General features: G+C 36.5%; 1 protein-coding gene across 1 annotated transcript; it reads left to right on the forward strand.

Moving 5' to 3' along the window:
* Positions 1 to 769: 769 nt before the first annotated feature.
* LOC121517338 (chitinase-3-like protein 2) lies at positions 770 to 24,429 on the forward strand. Its single transcript, XM_041799041.1, has 8 exons — positions 770 to 1,027; positions 17,479 to 17,550; positions 20,570 to 20,601; positions 21,030 to 21,203; positions 21,325 to 21,381; positions 22,962 to 23,112; positions 24,109 to 24,218; positions 24,316 to 24,429. The coding sequence occupies exons 1-8, from the start codon at positions 770 to 772 to the stop codon at positions 24,338 to 24,340; spliced, it is 879 nt and encodes a 292-aa protein (XP_041654975.1). The 3' UTR covers positions 24,341 to 24,429.
* The last annotated feature ends 528 nt before the right edge of the window (positions 24,430 to 24,957 follow it).

Consider the following 24,957-nt stretch of genomic DNA (forward strand, 5'->3'; position numbering starts at 1 on the left):
TTCTGCAGACTGAATTTAAACAACAAAACTTGGTGTCTCTGAATTTTTGTCAATCGGCAGTGAAGACTTTTGAATCCAGACTTTCAAAATGTCATTGCTTTAATGGATGACTTATTATCGTTTTTTGTCACTTCGTGTGTCCTGTATGAGTGTACTGTTTGATGAAACTGTGTATTGCTGCCAATCTTGGTCAGGTCTCCATCGACAAAGACATCACTGATCTCAATGAGACTAACCTGGTCAAATAAAGAAAAAAGTTTGTAAAGTGTAGGTCACACTCAATGTATTTAGAAATTTTCTAATGATAATTGTAGTGTGCAGGTCCATTTAGAACTTAAAGGACTAACTTTCCTCTGTCCCCATTCAAGCTTGTATGTTAACCATTTTCACCTTGTTCTGCTTTACAGTGTACTTATAGATAGAGACTTCATTCATATGGAACTTTCTAGGGACGGTCACAACAGGTACAAACTGGGTCAAAGACTGTTCCACCTGGGCACAAGAGCAGCTTCACATTCACATCACATTGGGAAGAATATTTTTGGTCACTAAGATCTCTGAAAAAGCCAGACTTTCCCCAACAGAGAAAGTCTTCAGTGGTTTGGAGGTTGTTGTAGGGGACACTGTTGTGTTTGTCATTTTTCCTGTTGTAGTGGGATAATCAGAGAGCGACCCAAGAGGTTGCCTCAGCCCCGGTTAAAAAAGTTGAAATACAGAGAAACTATTGACTCATTCTGTGTAAAAGTTATTTACGCATTTTTGTAACATTATGACGGATAGAGGAGACTGCACTACGCAACAAAAAGAGAAGAAAGAAGATGAGGACGGCGACATGAACGCCATCCTGGCGGAACTCAGGTTGCACCGCAAGGAGTTCAAGACGCTGAAATCACAAAGTCTCTCACTACAATCACAAATTGGTGAGATACACTCATCCATTGAAAGACTTTTGGACTGTAAAGTGGAACGTCCGGAGAGACTTACCGCGGACAACAGGGAGGATCTAAAGGCAGAGTTGGAGAGCAAAGTAAGAGAAATTCAACAGAGTTGGGCCAGGTGTAATCAAAGTGGAATTCCAGATTCATCCGGATAAAGTGGCCGTGCTCCGTCGTAAACAGACTTTGAGAGATAACGAGAGATTTAGTCATGTTTACATCCACTCTGCAAAGTCACATATGGAGAGGCTCATCAGCATGAACTTTAAAACTCTCCTCAATGAAATCCCTTCTGGAAAGGAATATTTCCTTTCAGGTAGTGGGAGACTGCTGAGGCGTGACCAACCAGGATAAGCAAACAGGATCAGCACGAGGAACAGAAGGATAACAAGAGACAATCTGGAAACATGATAGGTAACTGCCCAACCCATAAACTCTGACAATATTACATCAGTCCACTGGAATGTGAATGGCTGGACAGCTTGGAACTGTGAGCTTAGAAAAAGAATATTAATGGACCATAATCCTGACGTGATCTCATTAAATGAGACACATTTAAAAGGAAAATAAACTATTAATTTTCAGGCTTATACCTGGTATGGACACAATAGAGCAATGCATAAGAGAGCAGTTAAAGGATCAGGAGGAGTTGGTTTTTTAGTTAAGAATAAATTGTTTGATTCCTATGATGTTCTGGTTAAAGACAAATCAGTGGAAGGAATACTTGCGTTGCGTTACAATTTCAGAATAAGCTGTCTGGTAATTGCTTTTTTATTTTTACTTGTTACCTACCTCCAGAGGGATCAACAAGAACAATTGGCTCTCAATCTTTTTTTGGTCATTTAACGGGCCAGGTGTTTAGTTTTCTGAGGATGATGCAGTGTACATATGTGGGGATTTAAATAATTGTATGGGTAATCTTGATGATTGTGTAAATGATGTGGACTGCATTCCTGACAGACATAATTTAGACAGTATTATCAATAGGTATGGGGAAATCCTTATTGAGTTCTTGAGGGATTCAAAATGCTGTTTAGTTAATGGAAGAATACCCTTGGGTAAAGATAATTTCACCTCTGTCTCAGTTAAAGGTAAAACTGTAGTAGATTATATTATCACCCCACATGAAAGCTTAGAAAACTGTGTTGCATTTTCTGTTTTCTCTCCTAATGAGCTATTAGAGAGGCTAGACGGTGGATTTGGTTTATTGGGTGACAGATGTAGGTTACCTGACCATTCTTTATTGATGCTTAAAATCCAGGTAAAGCCGATCTTTGCAAAAGAAAATCCACATTTATCATATAGGCAAGCAAGAAAAATTAGAGTACTGAGGCAACTTCCTGATTCTTTTTCTTATCTAGTCAATGTGATAATTTACTGATGGACCTTACTGAGCAGTTAGTATGCACAAAAAATAACCAACAGGATATGGATAATTGGTATGAAAGATTCTGTAGCAGTATTCACACAGAACTAAGTAAAAGTGGGAAAGGGAAGAAGAATCGTATTAAAGAATTTAGAAAACCCTCAAAACTATCTTGGAACAAAGAACTGCAGACACTTTGGGACAATCTGACAATAGCAGAGAGAAGTTTTCCTAGAAGTAAGGATAACCATATGAAGGAGAGACTGAGAAAAGAATATAGGAATGCACAAACCAAATTTGATAGGAGGCTGAATGAAATTATTTCTCTGAAAAACAGAAAGGAATTTGAAATGTTATCTGATATAAACAATAGCAATAGGCTCTTGAACGCTAAATTTTCAACAGATGAGGTAAAAAGTGTTGTAGAAAAATGTAAACTGAAGAAGGCTACTGGATTTGATGAGATTTCATATGAGGTACTGAAGTCACCAAGGCTGTTCAGCATATTACACAATTTATTTCAGTTTTGTTTCGGTAATAACATTATTCCAACACAGTGGCATAAGACTATCATTAAACCCATCCCAAAATCTTTGAAAAATGACCCCAGGATTCCCCTCAACTACAGGGGTATTAGTCTTATTAGCTTTGTGTATAAATTTTATTCTTCACTGTTAAACTGCAAGCTGGTTGACCATCTAGAGAGAACAGGTATTCTGGTGGATGAGCAAGATGGTTTTAGAAAAGGAAGGGCATGTATTGATCATATCTATAAAGTCACTTCAATTATTCGAGCTAGAATTAAAGAGAGCAGATCAACCTTTGTTTGTTTTGTTGATTTCAAGAAGGCATTTGATTGGATAAATAGGGATCTTCTGCAATATAAGTTGTTAAATGTTGGTGTAAATGGGAAGTTTTACTCAGCCATTAAGTCACTATATCAAGCACCTGTTGCCTGTGTTCAGGTCAATGAATATACAACAGGATGGTTTCGGCAACAGTATGGTGTTAAACAAGGAGATATTTTGTCCCCAACACTGTTTTCTATTTGCATAAATGACCTAGCCTCACAGATTAAAGCCTCTGACATTGGAGTTAAAATTGAGGATCAGAATGTTGGAATATTATTATATGCGGATGACGTGGTTTTACTAGCTGAACATGAAGAAGACTTACAGATAATGCTGAACATTGTTGCAGAATGGTGCTTGAAGTGGAGACTGGTGGTAAACCAAGACAAAACACAAGTAGTGCGTTTTAGGAAAAAACCTGCTAAAAGAAGCTCTGCTGTTTTTAATTTAGGTTCATTGGTGCTGTCATATAATGATCATTATAAATATCTTGGTTTGACATTAGATGAACACATGACATTTAAAGAAGCAGTGAGTGTTCTCTCTCAGTCAGCAGGTAGAGCTTTAGGATCAGTATTAAACAAAGCTAAACATTGTGGTAATCTTGGATTTCAAACTTAGACACAGCTTTATAATTCATGTGTATACCCAGTGACTATGCCTCTGGTGTTTGGGGGTCCCAGGAGCACCAGAGCTCTAACTCGATACATTACAAAGTGATCAGGGCTTTCTTGGGAGTTCACAAATTCACATCAGTCCTGGCTATGAGTGGAGACATGGGATGGGAGCCTCCAAACATCAGACACAAATGTGAAATGCTGCGGCTTTGGAATAGGCTTGTAAGAATGTCTGATCAGAGACTCACTAAAAATATTTTTAGTTGGGATGTTTCTAATTGTCATCCCTGGGCCAAAGAACTGAAAATTGTCTTTAAAGCAAATAACATGTCATTCATTTCCCAAAATAAGTTAATATGTGACATCCAGGACATTAAGAGTTCTATGTTTTCTGAGTATAGACAGAAATGGTCTGTGGATATATGGTTTAAACCAAAACTACAGATGTATTGTCTTATGAAGAATAGCTATGATGTAGAGTTTTATGTGAAATATAACCTCACTAGAAGACAGAGATCATTATGTGCACAGTTGCACTCAGGAACTTTACCCCTGGCCATAGAGACTGGTAGGTTTAATGCCATTCCAGAGGAAGACAGAGTGTGTTTATTGTGTAACTTCAGGGAACTGAGAACGAGATTCATTTTCTGTTTTACTGTCCAATTTATGATGACTTAAGGGATTTACTTTTCAGGAAAATGTCCTTGATTAATGCAGACTTTTTCTGGCTTGATGATTATGAAAAACTTGAGTTCTGTTTCATAAAAGGTGCTTTTGCCATAGCAGATTTTAATCTGCAAAGCTTGGGAGAAAAGGCAGAGTTTATTGTTTTCTACTGAGCTGAGAAAAGATCATGCAACTTCGTAATTGTTATGATTTATTTTATTTTATTTTGTAAAACACTGCAATTGTATTTTTTGGGTGTCTTATAAACCCATGAGGGGTTGGGCACTTTTTTGTGCATGACACCTAAATAAAGTACAATCATCAATCATCATCCCATCGTTCTTTCTATTACAGGAGGGTTTCTAGAAGAAGGTAGGTTGTTTAGAGTGGTTGTGGTTGTTGGAGTTAGGATAGTGGATGTTGGCGTGGTTGTGGTTTAATTATTGGGGAAAGAACAGCTTCTGGAGTCCTCTCTAAAAATAAGACCCGCCAAGCATTTCTGGACTATGGTTTGTCCGTCACTGCAGTAGTAAAAATACTCTGGGCCCATGGGGTTAGGATAAGGCCCAGGTTCCCTTCCATCACAGAAGTCAGAGTTTCCAGGAAGAGTAGGGTTGTTCAGAGTAGTCGTGGTTGTTGTGGTAGTGGGTGCTGGAGTGGTTGTAGTTGTCATGGTAGTGGGTGTTGGAGTCGTGGTTGTTGTGGTAGTGGGTGCTGGAGTGGTTGTCGTCGTAGTGGGTGTTGGAGTGGGATGATCACAGTGATTCAAGTGTTCTACAAAAACAAAACCTTGTTGGCAATGTTGGAAGAAGGTTTTTCCTTTAAAGCAGCCGTAAAAACATTTTGGGTTAATGGAGTTGACATAATTCCCATTGCTTTTTCCATTGCAGAAGTGACGGTTTGCAGAACAAGCAGGGTCATTCAGACAACGTGCTGCTACAGCTGGTATAAGACCCGACAAATCTGAAAGAAAGGGAACAAGTCATTGTGTTAAAAGCCTTATAAATACAATCATAGATATGGTATTATTATACGCTAATGATAATGCATTTAAACCAATGCAGAATACAACTACACATTCAAAGGCTTTGCACAGACTCTGTTTTTTGTATGAAAATGTTTTGATTGAATAAAAAAGGAATACAGTTTTTAAGTTTAATTATTCATAATTGCACACTGACTCTGAAATATTTCTTGTGTCATTCACCTTTTTCAGAACCGATTTGTTTTTTTTGGCTTTTTTTTTTATATATATATAAAATCCAGCCAATTCATTGTTGTTTGTCATAATATTCATGTTTATTTTTTTGTGTTTCTGCTCTACGTAGTACATTGCAAAAAGATGCCTATATAATATCACTCACCTTTTGAAAATTTTGTCTAGGTATTCTTTAGTTAAAGGTGAGCTAGGTGACAAATTAATATAAAGGTGAGGTGTTAAAGCCTATTGATTAGGTAGTATGTAAGTATGCACCAATACCACATTTTTTGAGACCAAGTGGGAGTACTTACATTTACTCACCAATACAGAGCACACATGTGAGTACTGTATAATACCATAACTGATCTTAAAATTATTTAAGTTTGTTTTAATTTTATTGATGTTCCTCATCCTTTCTCTTTACAGTTTTCATTTAATAAAACAAAACATTCATATCCAGTTTATCAGTGCATGAAATGTAGTCTGCTCTTCTTTTTTCATCCTAATTTATGTTAAAATAACACCAAACTGCACACATGGCTCCAACTTTGGCTACATACTCATATACAAAGTTCAGTATCTGCTATGTTTTATGAGTAGGAGCACTTAGGCGTGCTATCAGCACTAACACCAGATACTGGTTTTGGTATCTGTGCTTCCCTAGTTGCATTTTGCAACCATCATCCAAGAGTGCAGGAGTACCAGATAATATTAAACATTTAAATGCCTTGAATGGAATGTGTATTGATCTTGTAGACCTAAAAACCCAATTTTGGTGCTTTCCCACTGAGTTCTGAGTTCCTGCACACCAGCCTGGACAACCAAGACAAAAAAATGTAACTGTTTTAATTTTGAAGCCATCACTTTAAACAATATACCACCACTGACAGACAAGAAAGAGCTGCTTGTAAGACCACTGATTCTGATTTATAACTTACCCAAGCTGGCAAGGATCAAACAGAGACCTTTAAAGGGCAAACAAGTGAACAATGAGTGGAATGAGAAAATAATATTTGAAATAATCTTAATCAGCCTTTTAGAGGGATGTATAAACTTGAACGCTGCCTTACTTGCAGTGAGAGTTGGCTTCCACATGTTGTCACTATGAGGATAAACAGAAACAGAAAAAAAGAAATATTTAGTTGAAATATAAATGTAAAATTTATATAAATCCTCATTTATATAAAGAAGTTGTAGAACTAATGTTTTGAATTAATGCACGTGCAGTATTTTTATATCTTTGTAGATTGACAGTTTTCTGTATTATGATGCAAATTTTGACAACTGTTGCACAAATTCAGCACACCATGATGCATCACACATCATCACGAGACGTGTCAAAGCACAAAGCTTCACCTCTAGCACTGTGACCAATGTGCCACTGAATGTAGAGGTCACTGGGCCTCATTCACCAACTGTTCTTAAGAAGGAATGTGCTTCAAAAACTCACACAGTTTGTAAGAGGAGAATGACATTTACCACATTCACATTGTTCTTAGCTAATCACATCTAAAAACACTGGAGAGATTTTGCGCACATTTAAGTGCTGGCATAGGCTAATCTGAAAAACCAGGAGAATTCCTGATTGGCCGGTCTATTTTCAGGCCAGGAGGGGAGAAATGTTTTTTTAATTAGTAATATAAAATAGAAACAAAGCATGAGTTCAGTTAAAAACACGTTGCCTGATTTTTCCACCCCGAATGCACCAATATTCCTATTAATATTACCGATATTACCAATTATTAATATTATCAACAAAGAGTTTGATAATTAAGTTGCATTAATAAGAGTACCATTACAAAAAAAATCAAAGATTCTCATCACAAATATCTGATATCCAATATTTGTTAATATTTTCATTTGTTTATTTTAGATTACTACATGAAGGCAATTGATTGTATAAAAGGAGTGTTTGATTTTTTAAAATTTGGCTAATTTTTACGAGAGAAAATGTGATGTAACTGAAAGTAAATACTAAACATAAGGACTTTTTGTCGACTAAAACTATGAAGGATGTAGAGGACTAAAATGTGACTGAAACTAAAACAATTTTTGTCTTAAGACTAAAACTACAACTAAATCTAAAATGGGCTGCCAAAATTAACACTGCAGTGTAACTGTTGCTATCAGTAACACACAAGGCTCACAAATTGCACGTGATAAAACTGGTTCCAGAATTGCTGTGTTGTTTCTTGTTGCTATACATAGCTGCAAAATTGCCTCAGGCCTTGAGCAGCACATTTGCCTGCGCCAGGCTTGTCCACAATTATACATCTTCAGTAAAGGTTAGGAACTAACATCGTAAAATCTTTTTTGAGTGATATTTTACTGCATTTTTATCAATTTACAATGTTGCAATGTCACTTAGCAGATGCTTTCATCCAAAGCGAATTATATCTGACAGGTGTTGAAGGACTTAAAGACCCTGTAAAGTGAAAATAAATCTGTATTTAGGCTTGTTGTATGACAGGTCACTGTGTTATGAACCCCAAATCAAACGTCAGTTGATTAAAACATCTCTAAGTTTATAAAATTTAGCTTTAAGATCATGAAAAATGAGGCAGTAAAATCTGCTCCAGGATGGAGTACATGGAGCCAGAGCATCGAGGGGGCAGGATAAATTATTTGTCAGTGAGAATAGTGTCCTTGAGTTCCCTGCAATTAAGCTGAATAAATCAGAGTAGTGGGTGTGTTTAGCTGTGGAGAGAGCATTCTTATTTTGAAGAATGTGATTGGTGTACATTTTTTGTATACAATGAGTTACAATGAGTTTTGAAAAGAAAGCTGTTCCTTGTTCTTCTTTCAATGAGGAAATGAGTTCTGATAAAACTGGCGCTTTAGCAGCATCCATGCTAATGTCCTCCACCATAATTGCACCCTCTTCTTGTTGCTGCTTGCTTACGTCACCACTTCATCGCAGCCTAAAGTACTTCCCCTCAATGTTGATTGGTCCTGTCACCTTGTAACCGGGCATAGACAGTTCAGACGGGAGCTTTGCAAGATGGACTTGCCAGTGAGAAACACAGAAACAAGTGTATCCATCTGCTTTGCAAGGTTAGCCAAGTTTCAATGAAACATAAAAAGTCAAACTTACAATCTGTGATGAGATCACGGAGAAGAAGTCCCTTCTTCGTTAGTGAACAGACTTTGTGTAATCCCAAACTCACTTGGGTGTGGCCAAGATGATCGTTGGTATTAGCTAACCTGGTTAGGCTGGCTGACACAATGTGGTCAATATATGACATGCTAAAAGAAATCATGAGTTTAAAGGGCCAAAAATGAGATAATATTAAAAATCACACATTAAAAAAGTCCAAATATGAAATATAATTCTAAATCATGAGTTTTAAAGGTAAAAAATATGAGATACTTTAAATCATGCATTTAAAAGTGAGAATATGAAATATATAGAATATATAAATATATATAAATAAATATATATAATTATATATAAATATGATTATATATATAGATATATAATAATAAATATAATAATTATCATATAAATATAAATATTAATATGTATAATAATTATATATAAATTAATATATTCTTTATATAAATATAAGGAATATGAAATATATTTTGAAATGAGTTTCGAAAATCAAAATATCAGATAAAAAGATGAAATTACAAGTTTTGAAGGTAAAATATGACATAAGATTTAAAACTGCATCGAAAAAAGGTCAAAATATGAGATTAAAAAGTTGAAATTATACATTTGTTATAAGGTCGTAATTTCAAATAAAAACTCAAAATCCTGAGTTTATGTCATAAATGTGAGATACAAAACTGACAACATCAGTGAAAACACAAATTAATTTCTTTGACCACATTTCTGTCTTTTAATCTAATTATTTATACTCTTTGCTTTTTCAAAATTCTAAGACTTAACAAGGATATTTGAAACACTGGAGAAAATCTGCAGACCTGATATCAGTGGTCCAGTTCTAGTAAAAACACTCTATGATCTTGTGGGTATATTGACACCTCTGGTGTAAATGATTTTTCTGTTTTTAGACTAAATGCAGTTTGACATCAAATCATATTCATTAAAAATAACTGAATCAGTGGCTACCCCGTTTTATGCAACTATGGTTTCATTAATCTGAATGCGTCATTTTCTTATTACAGTGTGTGATGCATGTCCTTTTTACAGACAGTGTTATCTGAATGAGTTATACTGTAGCTGATCATTTCTTTGTTTGTAGCATGAACTTAATATCCACTACTGCCAATAAATACACAATGAAATTGTGCTACATCCATTTATTTAAGTATTTGTTATACTTATAGTCTAGTATGTAATTGCTTATACAGTTAAGTTTGACATAGAAACTTTCTGAAGAAGAAATTCTAGAAAAATCTAAATATATTGGTGAATGAGGTTCATTGAATTGAAGTTTTGTGGCATTTAAGTTCTAGTTTAAGGAAATAATCTGAGAATGATGTTTCCTTAAGTATCATTATTGTAAAGAAGGCCAGTTTAATCAGGTGTGTCTGCCAGTGCCACTTTGCACCTAACATTTGACAGTGAATGGGTTAAAATAGAGACAAACACACATACAACTCTAAAATGTTGCACAGACTGAAAGTAGAAGAGAAACCAGCTCTATCATCAAATACATAAAAGAAAGCGCATTTCTCTTTTCCAATCGTACAGTGCATGACGTTTAGGTAAGTTATGAAAGTGCATCTGCGTGTATACAAAACAACTTCATAATGAATTATCTTAGAAATCTGTGAAATATGTCTCAGTCAATCTGAGTAAAAGAAATACTTACAAAGATGATGCTGTAAGAAGAAGAAGAAACTCGTCTTCTCTGGGACTGGTGGGTGACTGATGGATGTCTGAGAGCAGATTTAAAGGGGTCTGACAGGGTGTGACAAGAACAGGAACAAAGAGGGTGGGGTTGACAGGTTACATTGTTTCATGTTGATCAGGTTATTGTGTAAATGTAAGACAGGTATGACACCTGGGACATTTGGTGGCAACCAGATCACCTTAGGCCAAGCTAATAATACTCTTATGGGAAGAAAAAGAGATCACTAATAATCAGTATTTGTAGTTATATATGAGTTTAAATGAGTCTAGAAAGTCCAGGCTCCCATGTACAGGTATGGATGATGCATTTTATCAAACATTCATCATTCTTTCTATTGAGTACACCAAGAAACTATCAGACCACAACCACAGAAACAGAGACTGACAGTGTTACCAAACTGGGAGAGGGGAGATTTGAATTCCTTCCATGTGCAGCAGTTTGTTATGGCCTTATGCCCATTTTTGTTATTATTGACTTTCTTCTCTTTTACACTCAAGTTTTCATCAAGAACTGCTGGAAAGTCATCGAAAATTCTTAGTATAGATCCATTCTTACAGATGATTTTTCACATTACTGCATGTCTCATAACCCCACAGATAGCTACAGAGCATTCAGAAAGTAGTCAGATCCCCTTTACTTTTTCCTTATGTAGCAGCTGATGCTAGAGTTGGGGAAAAAAATCATTAATGTTGTACCCAATAAGGAAAAAAAATGAATTTTGCGAATTTATTAATTTATATATATATTAAAAAAAAAACCTGAAATATCACATTAGCTTCAGTCTTTTTGCTAAAACATTAGAAATCTAGCTGAGATTTATCTTGATTGTTGCTGAGATATTTCTACACTTTGATTGGAGTCAGCTACGTCACATGTTTTGTTGCTCTGATTGGCTCGTAAAGATGTGACAGACAGAACAATCATCCAATCACACTCCGAGTTTTCTTTCAAAGGCTCTGCCCTTTTTTGAAACGCTTATGAAAGTTGTCCAGATGTCTGAAGTGTCATGTTAGTGCCTTACGTCACACAGGCTCAATCCCATTGTCCACACTAATACACTCACTGACTTCCCGCTAAGTCCATGAGGGCTTAGGGCTGTTCCACTGCCTGTTATGTTATGTTCCTGTTACGAACAAATCATAAAGTTTGTAAGGGATCTCTTGCTGACTTCTTAAGCCCTTCATGGACCTTTTCCATGGGTGACCATATCTGCAGACTTAGCTTGAGGGAATTACCCATAGTTAATTGTATTGTGACATATGACAGGGATTCTTGGGATGCCCACTAGTAATATCTATAAAAGTGAAGTGCAAAGAGCGACATTTTTAAACAAAAACATGGAAGGTATAAAAAGGGGTGGACGTTTCAAAAAAAGTATTTTTCCTGTAAGTATATGACATAAAACAGCCTTCATTCACTGAGCAAATAGGTCTAAGTGAGGCACGCTTGTTTTTATCTTTGTTTAAAGCTCTGCAAGATGCTGACTGTCAACAAAAAAACGAAGGGCTGTGCCATTTCTGCTTCTACCACTTCAAGCCCTTGCGGCTTCATGCACTCAATCACTTTCCAGGTGTAGTCAGTTAAGTCAATAAGGTCTCAGGGTTTAGGGAGGAGTTTGAGACTCAGTGTTTTGCTCAAGTTTTCGAAGACAATGTGGACACTTGTATTAACAATGGAATGTACAAATAAAGACTGCCTAAAGAAAAACAATCTCCTGGCACAAAACAAGCTCCTGGCACATCTCCTCTTTGTTGGTGGTTTCAAAAGAGCTGATGCCATCATCACAAAGGGCTAGAAATATTTCTAAGGCCTGACTGGTGCAAAGTTGTAACACCAGTTTGCCAACATCCACCTGGTTTTGGCCATAAAAACTGAGACAAACAGCAGCATGTATGAAAGAGGTAACAATGCATCTTTGTTACTTCAGGTAATTCTCTCTAAAAGCAAATGAAAACATTGAGGGGAGAATGTGTTTTCAGTGCATGTGACACGTATTTAACACCCCTTACCAGTTGAAAAAGAAACCTGCCAGGATTTGGGAATAAAACTGCATCTAAGAGAGGTTACACCCAAACAACAAACTATTTCCAAACAAGAAAACTGTTCTGTTTGAGTTCAAGAATATGTTGCCTTAAAACAGGAGGAAAAACTACCTAAAAACTCTCTGAGAAAAAGATAATTCTGTTTGACTCTGAAACCACTGAGGACTCTTTACTCAATTTTTTACTGTTACTTAAATATTTGAATGAATTGCTTTTTTTCCTGAGCACTGCCTAAATAAGCCAATTTGAGGACAAACATGTCCAGTGTGAAAAACATGGAATGAAAAATTACACAACAATTAGTGCTGTCAAAGAATTAAAAATAATCTCCTTCATTTCAGGTTTTGTGTTTAATTTATTGCATATAGTATGGGTAATATGAGTAGGACTGCCTTGCAGGTAGCTTTACTGTATAATCCTGTTTGGAAATTGTTAAATAGTTGTTCATTTATGTTTAAATGATACACGGTTGTCCATATTTGACTCTGCTTTTCACATCATTAAGAGTTAATTCAGCTCACTGTATCTGATCTGTAACTATTCTGACACTCGACAACCTCCTTATCCTCAAACACACGCACTGGCTCTAGGTCTTCCTCTGCTCTCACAGGCTGTCTGCCCCTGTTTTTGTCTCTCCACCTCTTCAGCGGTACTTTGCTACTGTGAAAAGTAATGATGTTATTCCTCATAAACCAGTTTTCATTAATCCTCGAGCGTGCGAAGGAAGCTTCTTGTTGGTGACAGAACGTGTTTAGGAGCATCGGGCCCTTTTAACAGGTTTAACAACATCGACATGAGAGTACACTTTAAAACAGAAATGTGCACATTAATAAATGATCATGTTCATCTTTTTATGTGATTGATTAAATGCTATTTTATTGTAATTTAGTGAAATAACATGTTATTTTGACAGCACTAACAAACATTTTTTCTCCACAATTTTTGGTTGATTCTTTTCATCAGCCTCAGTCCTGCCTAAAGCTACCAAGTATTTAGATATTTAGGGTATTTCAACCATATAAATGCCAGCAGGACGACAAGAAGTCATGGTTGTTTTGACATGAAAAAAAACCCTGAAAATCAGCCTTTAATAAATGTCACTTGGCTGCTGGATTTTTTTTTTCAAGCTAGTCCTGGATATGTCAAAGATGAGCAACAAAATTGATTTTGATGCATTATTGGTTTTTGTTAGTGTCCAGTTTAAAACTTTACTCTTTAATAAGACATTTTTAGACAATCCACTTGTGAAAACTGTTATAAAAAAAATTGCAGTATACAACAGTAGTTTTGTGTGAAGTATGTTACAAAGATTAAGTGAAATTATCAATTGTGGTGTAAAAATGCTGGGTTTTTTTGTAATCCAGTCTAAATTCAGTCACCCCCTTTTTTTAATCAAAGGATGGTAATCCAATTTAGAATACATTTAGACATAATGTTTGATTTTGATTTGGTTTTTATTTATCTCAGACTTTAAAAGAAAATAAATAAATAAATAAATAACAAAAAAATCATCAAGGTCAAGACAAATTGTATGCATATGCATATTAAACATTTCATATATATTACCAACAGTCCAAAATAAACAAAACAAATGTACATACACATGTATGTCAATACACATTTGAGAAGAGTCAGAATGAAGCAAAAGCTTATCCAGTTCTGCCCCTTCTTTACAGTGTCAAAAATATAAAACCAAGAACAAAACATAATTCGTTATCCAACTTTTATTTTTATAGAAACAATACCAAAATGTAACACCAATTGTAGCCCCATCTCACAATCATTAATCAACATCCATTTAGAAAAAAATGACTACAAACACCTGGATGCACGATCAATTTTTTCATATAGATATCCTATGTGAACATAATATACACATAAACATACATTCCAACAAATATATATTCATACAAATCTATCTTACAACTGTAAATGTCCTATCCATTTTTATAGATTGAGGCATCAAATTTGGCCAAAGTTATTATTTTTCTTCATATTAAAAAAAATGTGTTGCCCATAGAACTTTACTGATGCCAGATAGCTCCATCCATCCTTGTTTGCCCAAAATCTGGGCAATAGACTTCCATTAAAAACAAGTTTTTTGACTGTGTGTCTATGGCACCAAAACAACATATAGCAACCTTTTCTATGCAGTCAGTCAATCACCAGGGCCCTAAATTTTCCCATTCCATAGTGATCCAGCAGATAGTGCCAGCGCACCATTTTAACCCCTTCAGCAACGCACATGCAGGATTTCTCCCATGGACTCAGAGTGTTTGAAGTGCTAATTTCATCCACTAAACATCATCAGGGGGTGTGAATCTGCGTCTATGTTTACAACCAGGCATGCCGTAAATGGAGTGTTTACAGTCGAAAATGCTGCTTACAGGTTCTGCAGTCACGGACTACGAAAGGGGAACATTTGGACAATTTCAACTTTGCCCTTACTTCATAGCAAGTGGATGGACATGCATGAGGATGCATGGGTCCTTTTAATCAATAGGTAAGAATATATCATATCTCAAATACGCAGTAAGTTCACATATGGGCGTAATTAGCATAATCACGATCACATTTTGGTTAGAGGTGGAAATACGCATGTTCCTGATTCATATCCTACATATTTCCTCTGTTTTTATGCCTGTACATAAAAATAAACCTAACATTCAACTGGAAAGGTATCCTAGGAGTTGCTTTGGCTTTGTTGTGCACTAATAGACCACCCTAGAGGAAACTTTATCAAATTATGTCCGCTGAAAGGACTCCCTAGAGCAGTGGTTCTTAACTGGCCTAGAGTCAGGTACAACCGCCCACTCCTTGTTGACCAATCGTGCTGCAAATTTTGGAAAAAATTTCCACTATGCTCAAAGGCTGTTTTGCTCCGAGGTTGCCAAAATTAGATAGAAATATATTATCCCTCAAGCCCTCAGCTGTTTCCTAATCATTTTGTCTCATCTGGACTTATGTCTAAAAAGCTTGTAAAACATGAACCCTGTGGTGAACTGTAAAGTGCTGCAGTAATGTCACTTGAATTTTTAAGGGTTATGGGACTATGAAGACAAAACAAACAGCTAAACAGTATTATTTTTATGTGTGACACAGTAAACTATAATGACAAAGGCTTTTTGTACAAACTTGCTCTTCCATCTCTTGGAGACCAAACAGTGAAAATAATCATTCATTGACCAAAAAAAATCCTTGCACTTTTTTGTATTTGCTCTATTTGTTTTATTATTCAAAGCAGCTCCTGTCTGCAGAGACACAGCGGGCCACATCACAGGCTCTCTGTCTCTCTTTCTCTCCACAATGAGCTGTTCAGGCCATCTCCTCCAGGATCTAAGTGGAAAGATGGGTAATTTGACATAACAGAAATGCAAGCCATTTTTACAGCCCATCGCAAACCATTGTGGGATACAAAATGTTTGATAGCATTAGCCGCTAACAGCAGAAAAAATTTAAAAAAGTGGATTAAAAAAAAACTGATAAAAAAAAGACTCACTGTCGGAGATACTGGTATGGATTTAATTTTCTTAAGTCCCTGAAAAGTCACCCAAGGTCCAGGCTTGCTAGGAAAGCATCCTTACGCTCTGTTCACACCAGATATGAGTAAAATGGTTTGCGTACGTTTATTACATGTAAAGTCCACATAAAGATGCAAGCAGACAGATGTGAGTTTGCCTTGGGTGGTGTAAACACCATGAATGTGCAGCATGAATGATGCCAACTGAGTGAGTAACCTGCAATTTCAACATACAGTGGCTGCACCGCGATCCGCCAGCAAATCATACTTTGGAGCAAATCGCTCCCTCTCCCATACGGGTCCTTGGGGGGCTCAACGTCTCTTAGATACAAGGAGTGGGGACTCTCTCCTCTAGAGGATACTTTTACATGTTCTGTCCACTGGAAGGGCTCTCTGGAGGTTACCTTATAAGGATTTTTCACTGGAGGGCCACTCCAGAGGGCACGTATTTAAAACCGAGGTCATCCAGGATGGCATTTCATTGTGTCTTACTTACCTTTTTTTCTTTTAAACACAGAATCTATACAGAAAATCTGACTTTAAATTTAATACATTTTAAGATCTTTTTCAAGACCCTCTTCAGACTAGGGATGTTCCTATGCACTACAAGTTCATTTAAATTACGTTTTGACTCGTCTAAAGAGAAGAAAAACAAAGAAAACAGTCAAAATTCATCACAGGGTCACTGCTGTATAGAGTTTATCAGGCCACATCACACCAGCTAACATTAGCAGCCAGCTTGGCCAGCAGTCATTCCTCTTTGCAGATTGATATCGTGCTTTGATATGTGGCCTCTTTTCACTGTTTGCGAAACATTTTAGGTAATTAGTCTAACCGAATCGTAAACGTTGTGCTGGCTAATTTGATAAAGGAATTTAAACGTTTAACCATGAACATCACCTATTTCATACATTTTAAGACTCTATTGTATCTTTAATTTCTAACCCATTTCATTAGTGACACAGTTTCTTATGTCTGAATGGAGGAAAAGAAAATGCTGATACTTTTTCTGATTGTAATATGCTAGTTAAACTTTCTTGAAGCATTTTGAAATTAGAATATGGAAAAAAAAAATACCCCAGTTTAATACTGTAAGGTAGCTGACAATGGAAGGTAATTATTTTTTTCTTTAGTTTAACAACGTAGGGTAGCCATGCCATAATCTCAAAGTACCCTATTTGTATAAGTTTTCTACTTTATTTGAAACTAAGATGTGGTGATCTTGTTTATTCCGGTTTTATTTTGGTGATTTCTGGTTCCGTTTTGCTGGTGTTTTTGGGTAACTTCACTGTGCTTCTTTGAGGCTGCTGCCCTTCCCCCCCGGGGGCAGGTGTGAACCTTTCACCGTGGTACATCAGCTCCTCCTGGTTATCTTCTGTGATCAATTTTTGAGTAATATTCTTGTGAAACGTCTGAATTGAATTTTAACCGTGCCTCTCCTCTTTCTTTTCCAGTGCCTCACTCCTGCCTCATGCCAGCCCCAAACCCAGCACTCTCTCACTGGATCCCCTCACTATCCTGGACTCGTGAGCTGAGCCCTTAAAGCTACTAGCTAAATAACATTTAAAAGGTCCAGGCATGACGTGACTTGCTTCCATTACAGTTTCACAGTTAGAATGTAATGCTTTGAATGATGCAATATTGCACTAATTATCCCTGTCCCTTTCTGGTTATGCCTCGCCCTGTGAGCTGACACCTGTATCAAAACTGTCATCCCTCAGACATCTGTTAGTCACAGCAGAGGGACGTATACACCTCTTCCAACATCAGTTCTGTGAGTATTTTTCATTTATATCCTGGTTTCTATGCTGATTTGCCACTTGTCATTACAATTACTGTCTTTAACAAGTACTTCAGCTTTGCTGAAAAAGTTTTTGCCTGTTACAGTTCAAAAGTAGGCCTTTAACTTGATGTTTTTCATGTCATTTTGCTGTAGCTATCATTGAGATTGTTTTGAGCATATCTTTAGTGTAGTGATCATAGATTTGCAACAAACAAAACATTTGTTCCTTAGGGAACCAGGTTAACAAACTATTCTGCCTTTGAACAAAACTGTTTTCAATTTTGTTATTAGCATATTTTGTTTTATTCTGTTAAATGTATACTGATTTACTAAATACTCCTGACATAACTGAAAATGATTCCTCAAGATTAAATAAAGGTTGAACTTGTGTAAGTCAAATCTACGGAAGAGTATTGGGGCCACTGAAAAAAAAAAATTTTGAGACGAAAAAATTTTTTCCACTTGTGAGAAAAAAGTCAGAATTCTGAGATTAAAGTCAGAATTCTGAGAAAAAAGTCAGAATTATGAGATTAAAGTCAGAATTCTGACTTAATTCTTCAAATGAAAAAAAAGTCTAATTTTTTTTTTTCAGAATTCTGAGATTTAACTCAGAATTCTGACTTTTTTCTCAGAATTCTGACTTTAATCTCAGAATTTTGACTTTTTTCTTACAAGTGAAAAAAAAAATTCGTCTCAAATTTTTTTTTTTTCAGTGGCCCTAATACTCTTCCATACAAATCAGTTGACCTTAAATGGGATTTTTAAACACTGCTTTGTAGGGCAACTGCTTTACTAAAAGCACAGTGCTGTTATTAGTCATGAAGTTCATCCATTGTTCAGTGAATCAGCTGGCTCAAATGCTAAACTGGTTCTTTTTCTATGCTTTCAGTTCAAAACTGTAATCATTGAACCTTTGTTGGAATAATGCTAGGGTGGAAACTACTCATTATGACTTTTTAACTATCTGAACTTGATCCATTTAATAGCTCTATTGTAACTTTCCTCTCAATGCCTATTTTTGTAATTTTTTATTTTTTTATTTATTTATTTTTTTTTGATTACTAAGAATAAGTTCTTTGCTAAAATAAGTTCATATCTTCTCCACTAATTCCAGATCCCATTTGATCTCTAACTTGATCTTCATCCAATCCTGATAAAGGTAAGTCAAACTTAGGGCTGTCAGAGTAACATTTATTTAGATTAATTTATTACACAAAAATAACGCATCCAAAAAATATGACATAAATGAGTCATACTGAAGTGTCACTATTAATACAATAAATCCTCACTGGTTTATTCAACTGGATGAATGTTTTATCCATCTAGACAGGGATGTCCATCTGTCTTTTAATGAGGGCTGCATGGGGCCACTTTGACGAACCTCACCTTTAGTGTGTTAAAATTAGTGAAACCATTCCAGTGCACCACTAGTTCAAGATGTGCTTAGCAATTGAAAAGGTTTGAAGAACAACAAAAAAAGAAAAGCCACATTAATTGTTGGTAAAAGGCATCTAGTCTCCACACTTAGTCTCAAAACAAGAGCAAACCACATGAAGTTGCCAAACTTTATATGAGATGCTTGAAGATGATTAGCATGTTGTGCTTTGGGATGGAGAAGATAGCAAGGCAAAGTAGTGCTGCCATTGGCTGGTGCAGGCTCAGAGTGGATGGAGAACCACGAGAATTCTCTATGTGGGAAAATAAATTAATACAAAATCAATACATAAAAGAAAAATTGTTAAATAATTGCAAAAGTGGGTTGATGGTGGTCTAAATGGGTTAAAAGTGGCACTGAAAAGTGGTGAAAAGGGGTTTATGAGTGGCAAAATATTGGCTAAAAGAAGCAAAAATGGTTTAGAACAGGCAAAAAGGGTCAAAAACTATCAAAAATGGGTTAAGGAGTGCAAAAATGATGCAAAAGAGGCAGAATGGAGTAATAAAAGGGGTTTAAATGTGGCAAAAGTCAGCAAAAATGGGTTAAATGTTGCAATAAAGGTTAAAGGAGGCACAAAAGAGTGAAACTGTAGGTGAAAAGGGGTTAAAAAGTGGCACAAATTAATAATTTGAATATCAAACCCAGTAACAACTTGACATCCTTTTTGGCTCCAAAAAGAGGTAAATATTGGTTGATGCTAGGTGCTAGCACCAATGCTACTGATCCAGCACACATGCACTGACATCATCAATAAATCACATCTGGGGAGGGCCCAGCCCATTCTGTGGGCGGCCCCGGTTATAAGCAATGCCAGGAACAAGGAATGAGTCCAGTGTGATTGTTGCCTTCAATAAGGCACTGCTGAGCTGATCTCAGCAGGATCTCAGCGTCACAGCATCTCCCACTATATAAATGCTTAAAAAATGACAAATTCATTTCATCCTCATCTGTAAAATTGGCCTAATTGAGCGTCTGCCTCAAGTTTCACCCAAGTGTATCTGTGACAGAATCAGTGTCACCTGTTGCATGAATGCTTTTACTGTATATGCAGGAGACATGCCCTGCAGGTACTCAGTTCTCTTCTTCAAATCAGACAGACTTTTACTTTAGATTTGCCAAGGAAACAATGGAAACTTGTGCTGAAGCTACAGCGTGATATGCTTCAAGTCACAAGGCTGGCATTGCATGTCATGTGATGTGATTATTGGGCATGCACACATCACTGTTGGGATCGAAAAAATCTATAACTCAGGCCTGATTTATATTCACAAATAAATCTTTTATCTGCTTTTTAATCTCATTTTTCTTATTCTGTTTATTCAAATAGGAACAACATGGGGAAGCTAATGCTAACTGCAGGTAAGAACTCCTTTAAAATCCCCTTGAATTAGCTTCTACTCACCCAGGGGTGTTTTGGTTTGATTTATGTTATTGTCCATGACATCGTCTGTTGATTTTACATCCAGTGTACTGGAGGCTCAGAAAGCTTCATGTCGGTAACCTGGAGCAGAAAAACCCAAATCTTTATCCGTATTAGTAGAAAAAGTATTCCAGAATACGTGTTTGTTTTTCTTTTGTAAAATGGTTGGACTGAACACAAGTGTTTTTTTTTTTTTTTAAATCACATACAAACAAGTGTTTGATTCTGCAGGTCTCTGTTTGATCCTCGCCAGCTTGCGTAAGTCCATTGTGCTCAACATTATTACTAAGAGCTTAATCTTCAGGTCAGCAAATTGAAGCAAATACTGACATTAATTTTCTTTTCATATCTTAGCTTCTGCCTCTAGGCTAGCGTGTTTCTATGACGAGACGACTAAGGACAGAGCAGAAGATGGTCAGGTCACTGTCGATCCAACCAAGTGTACCTATATCATTTTTTTTTCTGCTGACATAGAGGACAATAAGGTGGTTCCCAAAAATGGTGTTCGACAACGCATCGCCTTCAACACACTCAAAAAGAGGTAAGTTTTAAGAATATAAATGCTATAGAAATGAAGGGTTAATTCAATGCAACTATGGTATAGTGTTTGATACAAGGTATATTTTTTGCAACATAAAATCACATTAGTTATGTTCCTGTAGGAATCCACTTCTCAAAACCCTGCTGGCTGTTGGTGGCTTAAAAAATGAGGACCAAAAGTAAGTAACCTTCAAGTACAATAAGTGCATGCACTTATTGTACTTGAATTCCTATAAATAAACCTGCCCTGCTTCTAGTTGCACTGTTAAGCATTTGTGCCAAAAGGAAATAAAATCCATATTTCTGTAATAAAACACTCTTTGCAATAAATCCATGTAAACTGAATGCACACAAGTTGATCCCTAAAGCCATGTAGCATAAAGACAATCAAACATGTATTGTATGTATTGTAGAATAAACAAAGGTCAATGACTGCACATTAAAATTATATGAAATCTTCATAATTACTTGAAAGCATGGTTGCTAACTCATTGCATAATAGTCAGCATATGGTATCGTGCTTTTAGCACCTTGTTCTGACTGTGCTATATGCAAAATCCAATTCCAAGAAATCTGTGATGTTAGAAAAACAAGGAATACAGCAATTTGCAAATCTGTTTCAACTGAAACTGAATTGAATACAGCACAAAGACAAGATATCTAATGTAGATACAATGTGTGAGGTAAAATAAATGACTGCTTCAATATTTTCCACCCTTCAAGTCAGTATTTGGTAGATGCCTCTTGGCTGCAATCACAGCTTCGAGTCTGTGTGGATAGGTCTCAGTCAGGCTTGAACATCTGGACACTGCAATCTTACTCCATTCTTCTTTACAAAAAAAAATGCTCAAGCTCTGTAAGGCTGCACAGGGATTGGGACTGAACAACCACAAATGTTCTCATCTCTATTGCCACATTCATTTTACCTTCGACCTTTACATGGCTGCCAGGAAGCATCCCCACAGCGTGATGCTGCCACTGCTGTGCTTTACAGTGGTGATGTGCAGTGTTTGGTGTCCCCCAAAACATAGAGTCTCATGTGATGGACAAAAAGCTCCACCGTGGTCTCGTCAGACCAAAGAACTTTCTTCCACTTGACCATGGAGTCTCCCACATGCCTTTTGGTGAACTCATGTCCAGTTTTAGTATGAGTTTTCTTCACCAGTGGCTTTCTCTTTGCCACTCTTCCATAAAGCTTTGACTGGTGAAGAACCCAGGCAGCGGTAGATGCAGTCTCTCCCAGCTCAGCTGCTGAAGCCTGTAACTCCTTCAGAGCAGTCATAGGTGTCTTCTGCTTCTCTGAGTTGCTTTGAGTGTTCTTCTGTTTTCATGGTGTAATCATAGCCAGGAAAACTAATTGGCCAGTGACACAGGCACAGGTGTCACAGGCATTGTATGGAATTTGCATGATATACGCATGGCTTTATAGTCTTGTTTGAAGAAAAAGTGATGAGACACAATTACAAATATGCTACTTTCCCCACTTTTTGGCATATAACGTAAGCATTAAGTTCAGCATGTGGTTATATTTTAAAAAGAAAACCCTCTACAACAAAGAAGTTTATTATTTTCAACATTAAATATCTTATGTGCTGCATTGAATTGAATATAGGTTTAGATGGATTTATTAACCACTGTATTCTGATGTATTCACATTAAACACAACATCCCAACTTTTTTGGAATTCAGGTAAGGCCTGTATTGTATATGTGAAGTATTATAGTGTGCGCATAAAGATCACTGTTGAAATCCCTTCTAGATTCAAGTTAATGGCACAAACACAGGCGGGACGGACAGCCTTCATCAATTCTGCGATCAGAATGATGAGATCATTTTTGTTTGACGGACTTAACATTGACTGGAGGTTCCCAGATTCGGAGGACAAGGAACTCTTCACGGCACTTTGCCAGGTCAGTTCTTTATAGTGTTAGGCTGTCCACACACTAGATGATTTTCATATCTGAACTGGCTTTAAAAACATTGGGAGAGCACATAAGGGCAGTCAAAAATGATTTTCATTCAAAATCTTCTGCATGCACACGCTAGACTGTCAGGCAGTGAAACCATGCACCTGCCTTTTGTAGCAACTCCTCCAAACACAAGGTCTGACAGAAACTTGCCTTATCAAATGTGACTTTAGAAGAAGACATAGGATGATTGAAATCATTGTCTGACTGTTCTGGCATGTATTATACAGTGCCAATAAAAAGTATTCACCCTCTTGGATATTTTACATTTTTATTGGTTTTATAAATCCATCATGGTCAATATAATTTGGCTTATTTATTTATTTATTTTTTGTTTTAAACTCTTTAATGTCAAAGTGAAAGCAGATTTCTACAACGTAAAGTCAATTAAATAAATATATGTAATTCAAAATAAGTGACTGCAAAATATTCAACCCCTTCAAGTCAGTATTTAGTAGATGCAGCTTTGATTGATTTTATAAAATCAATAAAAAGGTAAAACATCCAAGGTGGTAAATACTTTTTCTAGGCACTGTAGTTACAGCTAAAATCAGCAATGAGGAAAAGGGTTCAGGTTAAATCCTGCCTGAGAGAAGTAATAGCAATAATGTTTGTGAGCTATAAAAGTACATAACAACTGTTGTATGCAGTTGGACCTGTCAACATGTTAGACATGGTTGAAGAGTCTCCAATGCCATATGGAGCAGATAAGTGATAGTTTTGACACCACATACTTGAGGATTATTTGATCAAATATTCAGAAGCCTTGTATCAAGATGCTCCCCTGTCATTGCTGGGAGGGCTAAGTCTGACACCAAATCAGTCTCAAAGTTTTCTAGTGTGTGGTTAGCCAAATAACAGGCAAAATTTTTCAGATTGCAAGTGCCAAGCATAAAAATAAAAAGTTTTGAGACTGAACCCTGCCTCTGTATTTTACAGGAGGCAAGAACTGCCTTTGACAATACCCCAGAGAAATTTCTCCTCACCGCACCTGTCTCTGCTGAGAGGTCAATCATCGATTCTGGCTATGAAGTGGAAAAAATTGCCAAGTAAAATAATTTATAATTTATCAAGTAAACTTTTAATAATAACAAGAAATTGCTGTGGCTGTGTACCAGTAATAGGAATTTCTCTGATCTTTTTCAGGGACCTGTATTTCTTCAATGTGTGACATTTGATTTCCACGGCCCCTGGGAAAATTTCACAGCACATCACAGCCCATTATTCAGGGGCTCTGAAGACACTGGCAAACATATCCACTCTAACGCTGTAAATACAAAGACTCATATAAGCTATTCAGCTTTGCATTAAGCATGTGCTTGGATCCTTTTTGGTTTTGATTATTGGTTTTCACCTTTTAGGACTCTGCTTTGAGATACTGGCAGGACCAGGGAGCACCTAAAGCAAAACTAAACATGGGAACTAACAAACTAACAGACATTTTTCTCCACAATTTTTGGTTGATTCTTTTCATCAACCTCAGTCCTGCCTAAAGCTACCAAATATTTAGATATTTAGGGTATTTCAACCATATAAATGCCAGCAGGACGACAAGAAATGCAGTTAATACTTTAAGTTCAGGAGGAGGGCCACACTAAAACCACACCCTCAATCACCTAACTAACCCACTTAAACACAGCCATCCCTCTCCACTCTGTTTGTCTCAGAGACTTCACAGAGACAGATTGCATCTCTCGCTTAACGTTCGCACGAACTAAAGCAAATTAAAAAACAAACAAGAACTTACCATGGATTCAGAACTCCAACTTCATGATTCGGACTAAGATC

The sequence above is a fragment of the Cheilinus undulatus genome, linkage group 11 (assembly GCF_018320785.1).
Source record: "Cheilinus undulatus linkage group 11, ASM1832078v1, whole genome shotgun sequence".
NCBI lineage: Eukaryota > Metazoa > Chordata > Actinopteri > Labriformes > Labridae > Cheilinus > Cheilinus undulatus.